At 47.1% G+C, this 5,813-nt stretch overlaps 1 protein-coding gene across 1 annotated transcript in view; it reads left to right on the forward strand.

Annotated features, from left to right (window-relative positions):
* Positions 1-5,813, forward strand: part of TTL (tubulin tyrosine ligase) — a 33,089-nt gene that overhangs the window by 722 nt on the left and 26,554 nt on the right. The window contains exons 3-4 of the mRNA XM_008592709.1: positions 4-112; positions 2,916-2,994. Coding sequence (XP_008590931.1) covers positions 4-112; positions 2,916-2,994 — 188 coding nt within the window. The remainder of the gene's footprint in view (positions 1-3; positions 113-2,915; positions 2,995-5,813) is intronic.

The following is a 5,813-nucleotide window of genomic DNA, read 5'->3' on the forward strand; positions in this document are numbered from 1 at the left end:
GAGGTCGCCCGGCTGCTGCTCGCCACCGGCCGCTGGAAGAGGCTGCGGCGGGACACCCCCCGGTGCAACCTGATGCTGGGAGAGCGGAACCGGCTGCCCTTCGGGAGGCTGGGTGAGCCCCGCCGCGCCTCCCCGCCCGCTGGGCGGCGCTTTTGTTTCAGGGCCTACATCTTCCCTCCGTGGCTTCTCGGGCACGTCAGAAATGGATCCGGGAAGATCTAACCGTGCCGCTTTTAATGTCTTCTAGTCTCCTAAGTCGGTTCGGAGCCCGAGTCGCGGTGCGGCCGCCCGGGGCCGCAGCTGCCTCCCGACAGTGACTAGTCCCTGCAGCCCGGGGACGTCGGCCGCCGGGCTGGGACCCGAGGCCTCGCGTGTCCCGGCTCCCCCGGCCCGGCGCCCGCACATCCCATCGGGCAGGGGGCGGGGCTGGGGCGGGGCAGGCTCCGCAGAGCCGGTGGCTGACGTCCGGCGGGAGTCATCTTGCCGCTTTTCTGCTCTGAAGATTCTGCCCTGCCGAGTGTGGGCGCAAGAGGGGGACTTGTAGGTGTTAAACCCCCGGAGGATCTGCTACCCGGAGGCTCAGATGAGGGGTAGAGGACTTGGGAAAGACCTCCGGATTCCAAGAGCGGGAGCTTCACGAGGGGCCCTAGCCCAGGGAAGGGTGGAGGGGGGTCTGGTTTTAAACCTCTCCTTATTTTCAGCAAAGAACGTGATTTCTCAGTTATGCACTGAATTAAGGTTTTGCATGAGGCTGCGTTCGCCCTCTGTCTCTGCCCTGCTGTCCCCGTGGGAATTACCCTCGTGCACATGGTTGAAGCAGGCTCGGCACCACCATACCCGCCAGGGAAGGGGCAGGAGAAAGGAACTGCTCCTTTTGTTTTTTTGTTTGTTTGTTTGTTTTTTGCTACCGGGAATCCGACCTTGGTGTTACAACACCGCGCTCTAACTGAGCTAACCGGCTAGTCCTCTGCTCCTTTCTAAAGGATGTAACCCAGAAGTTGTCCAGATCGCTTCACCTCATATCTCGTTGACCTGAGCGTAGTCTCACGGGCTCCCCTCACTGCACAGTCATCTGGGAGGTGCAGCTTGGCTCAGAGTAGTCATGTTCCTTGCCAAAGGCCCCTGGGGTGGGGGACAATTGTATTCCAAGGACAGAAGGGGAAAATTGATACTAAGAAAGAGTCATCTCTGCTTTGGAAGACAACCAAAGGAGAATAATGTTCTATGTCTAAGAGAAGAGACAGCTTTTAAAAATAGGTGTGGTCAGAGGATGAATGGGCAAAGACTGAAAATAGGTCATTGGGAATTGACTGGCCATTGGTGAGCTTGCATAGAGCATTTGGGTGAGGGTAAAACTGTAATGGTTTGAGGAATGAAGGGTGTTGTGGCATAACCTTAGTGATTTTTTTTCCTTTGGGATAGTACTGGGGACAGCTTTGCATTGCTATACACAGTCATGATGTACAGTGGTGTCTCCATGGAAGGGCTGATTCAGACCCCCAGAAATCTTAGAATACAGTATGGGGAGTGTACCTGGAGAGTCCCTTTTGTTAAATTGTCTCTGCAAGAAGTCTCAGCGAAGGGAATACCTTCCCTGCAAGGAGGAGGAGGATAACCCGTTTTTACAGTTGAGAACAGTTATTTCCTCCTTGCTTCGTCCACTTCCCTTCCTGACTCACTTTCCTCTTTGGACCTGACTGTGAAAGCTAAAGTGGAATCCTAGTGTTAACAACAGACAAAAATGCCTCTTCCGTGGCTGGGGCAAAGGTCATTGGCACTGCTGTGGGTGCTCAAGCCTCGGGATGAGAACAGAAACCTAGAGTCCTAATCCTGAACCAGGTACCACAAATTCAGCAGACAATCAGCAAGCATTTGGTTTTTATGGGAAAGGAAACATTATCCCACAACCAAAATGGTTATGTACCATCATTGTTAGAGATATTTACCTTTTGTCTAAAGTGCACTGTGTGAAACCCAAGGAGAAGGCTCACAGAGCTGGGTTAAGGCTCAGGAGTACCTGGGAATGAGAAGGAGGCAGTTCAGGCATGAGTCAGGTCTGTCTGCGCCAGGGAGACAGTGAGAGCCAGTTAATATCCGAAACTTGTGATTTGATTATATGCCATTCTCAGATGAATTCTTCTTACCTCTGGCATCTTCAACTCAAAGTCCCTTTGTTTCGTCTTACTTTGAGTTTTGTTACTGGAAATGAAATGCATTTTGTTAAGATTTTAAACAAAACATTTTTAATTATAAATACAGATTTGTTTGTCTTTGTATCTTTCCTGCTCTAAGGTTATAGAGACGGGAACATATAACAAGAACTGTTGAAAATGAGTTTCCCTGTGGGATGATGCACAGAAGGATGTTTTCAGGGCTTCTGATTTTATAGACATGGCTTCTCCACTACCTTCCTTTGCCTTCTAGTGGCTCCCCTAGAAGCTGGCAGAGGTAGACAAGCTTGAGACCAACAGCATCGTAGTTCTGCTGCCTTCCTTGATGGCTGCAGGAAGCACGGTTGGAGATGTGGAAAGTGTGGTCTGTTGAAGCAGCCTTATATTACAAGCGTGTATGTGTTAAGCCAAGACAGGAGTGTGGTGGGATAAGGGGGAGGTGAAATAGAAAATACTCCCAATACCCTTCACCCTAACAAGAAAAAGCAGAGGAATAGTGGTCTTTGGCAGACCTGTGATGTTGAGATTATAATAATCCACTATAAAGTGGGAGGGGGGAATACTGCGAGAAAGAGGGACCTCAGGGACAGAGGAACAAAAATGTTCCATTTCTAACAACCAGTCTTGAAATGAGAGAAAGCAAAGCTGGGTATGACACAACTGTTCTCTCTCCTGCGTGCTGGTGCTGATGCTGGCGTCCCCACCTGTCCTGTTTCCCTTCTAAGCCTCCTCTTTCCTTCATAGGTCACGAGCCTGGGCTGGTGCAGTTGGTGAATTACTACAGGGGTGCTGACAAACTGTGTCGCAAAGCTTCTTTAGTGAAGTAAGTGTTCTTTAAGACCTGTGTTTCCAGTTTTTCATATAAATGTTTTTAATTCTCATCCTGAAACACTTAAGCAAAAATGTGGGATTATTTAAAGGGCAAAAATACTTTTGTTTAAAAAGCCAGCACATATCAGTTCTGAAGCTTCCTCTAAGCTGCTTTGGTGGCACTCCAAACTGTTGCTGTCTGGTGCTTCGTAAAGCCTGCTCTGAGGTGAGGCTCACTGGAAGCAGAGCCTGACTCAGGGTTTCTTGTGTAAGTGATTTCTTGGGGGAGGGCTCTTAAGAGAAGCCCATCAGAAAGCAAGTTGAGCAGGGCAAGGCAAGGGAAAGGAGAAGCCAAGCAAAGAGGTTAGTTTCAGCTGAAGTCCTACCTCAGCCTGATGTCACGGAGCACTGGAGCGAATGGCACCCCAGAGTTGTCGCATCCTGAGGCAAGGGGACCCAGCTCCTGTATTCCAGAATCAGTCAGTCATTGGCCATGGGGAGAGTCAGAAGACATAGTTTTCCGTGCATTTCTGGGTAGGGACTGCTCCCTGGAAAAGGGCATGCAAAAGCCCTTAGCAGCCAACTCTCATAGCAGCTAGGGGGCCTTCAGAAAGGCTGCCAAAGCTGTCTGGGCAGGGCATAACAGTATGTAGTCCACCGCCCATCTCCAAGTAGTGGGTTATAGCAAGTATCACAAGAACAGCATCATAAGGTGGAAGGAGACAGTATTATACAGTGGCTAAAATCTAGGGTCAGCAGCTTGGCTTTTAACCCCAGCTCTTCCTCTTGTTAGCTCAGGCAAATCTCATCCCTCTAAACCTCCCTCATAAGGTGGTTGTGAGGATTAAATGAGGCAATGCGTGTAAAGTGCGTGTAGCACAGTGGCCTGCTATATAACGAGTGTGTGAATCTGTGCCTTAGTTTTCATCCCTGTAAAATGGGGATGATAATAATTGTAACTACCTCAGGGTCGTTGTGAGGATTGAGTTAATTTATGTAAAGGCTCTGAATAATGCCTTTCTTGTAGTTCACACCATACAAATGAAAGGTCTCCTCTTTGTTACTATTATTATGGTTGTCATTGCTATTACTGCTCTGGTTTCAACAGGGAGACACTGGGTATGGGCCCTAATATCAGGGCTGTAGTAGGTCTCCAGTATTCTTTCCATGGTGACTGGTGAACATGTATGTGTAGCCAAAGAGGTGAGTTAGGTAAGAAGACACTGGAGAGTACGACTTAGTGCAAAACTCTTTCCCACTAACGTTTCTGTCTGGACTCTAGATATTCACCAGGTTGAGTTCTCACAGGAACATTTCGTTTTTTATTCAGAGTCACTGGCCCTGGTAACTTACACAGCCACTCTTCTCTATGATGGGTTTTTGTGATTCGTCAGCCATTCCTAAAGGCATGTGAGGCTTCCTCAAGTCTTCTTATTACATATTCGTATACTTAGAATGCACACAACAGTTTCACTGCAGTCAGGAGAAGTGGGACATGATTGTTTATTCAGATTATTCATTTAGAAATGTTTATAAAATGTTTATTTAGTCTTTTCTACTATGATTTTTTTTCTCTAAAGAGAGGTAGAATTTTCCTAAGTAGGAAGCAGAGGATGCTGTAAAACAATTTTCTGCATATTTACATATTTAGTAACTGTAGTGAGGCAGAGTGAGTACAGGGCTGGAGTCATGACCAGGTCTGAGCAGATATCTGTGACCTTGGACAGCACCACTCTGAGTCCCAGTGTCGCATCTGTAAAATGGGGATAGGTGGTGGTGACAATACTTGCGCTTTGCCCCTTGGTGTCCTGTGACGTGATCTGTGGTGGCACCTTATGAATGATGACATGACATGGAGGCTGGGGTTGTCATCATCCTCATCAGCTTCCTCCATTCTGTCAGGTGTCCTGCAAGGGGCTGTAGTAATTCCAGGAGACGATGGTTTCCTTTGTCAGGGTGTCTCTCTCCCATGATTTTGTATGGCTTGAAAGGACTCCAGAGAGGTAGAAATGTAATCTCCTTCATTTTATAGGACAAAATCTCAGCTCATAGAGGACAGCCAGGTTGCCCACAGCCACAGAAGTTTGCATTGAGCCAGGACAGTTCTAATCTGTACAAATGGGACCCATGGGCAGTGTGACTGAGTGCCCTCAGAAGGCTTCCCAGAGGCTCGATGCGGTTCTACGCTGGACCCTGCACAGCCCACTCCTTTCTCCTGTCCCTTTGGGGAGTTTCAGAAATTCATCGAGGCCCCCAGGCCATTGTCTCAGAGCCTTGAAGGGCTTTTCTTATCCTGGCACAGATTGGAGGCTTTCTTTTCCTCTTGTAAGCATCACTCCCTTGTAGTTGTGAATAGACCTCCCTTTGCGGTTGCTTCCCAAATGGGCTGATGAGGAAATGGAACAACTACAAAGGATTTCCTGCAGAGCCTGGCCCTGGTTCTGTGCAGGAAGTCAGGGCTTGCAAATGAGGGTCACTTACAGACCAGTGCTGTCCAGCAGCAGAAATAGAATGCTAGCCTCACATGTAATTTTAAACTTCCGAGTAGCCACATTAAGTGCCAAGAAACAGGTGCAATTAAATTAGCCTATTTTATTTAACTGAATAAATCCAAAATATTATTATTTTGACATTTTGACATGACATTTGACAACTGAGATATTTTATATAAATATATATATATATATATTAAATTCTGAGTCTTCAAAATCTGGTATTATTTTACATTTGTAGCATATCTTAATTCAGACACTACATTTTCACTGGAAACCCTTGATCTGAATTTAGATTTTTTTTTTTTTTTTTTTTTTTTTTTTTTTTTTTTTTTTTTTT

This window comes from Galeopterus variegatus, unplaced genomic scaffold (genome assembly GCF_000696425.1).
Source record: "Galeopterus variegatus unplaced genomic scaffold, G_variegatus-3.0.2 Scaffold8215, whole genome shotgun sequence".
In the NCBI taxonomy this organism is placed as follows: domain Eukaryota; kingdom Metazoa; phylum Chordata; class Mammalia; order Dermoptera; family Cynocephalidae; genus Galeopterus; species Galeopterus variegatus.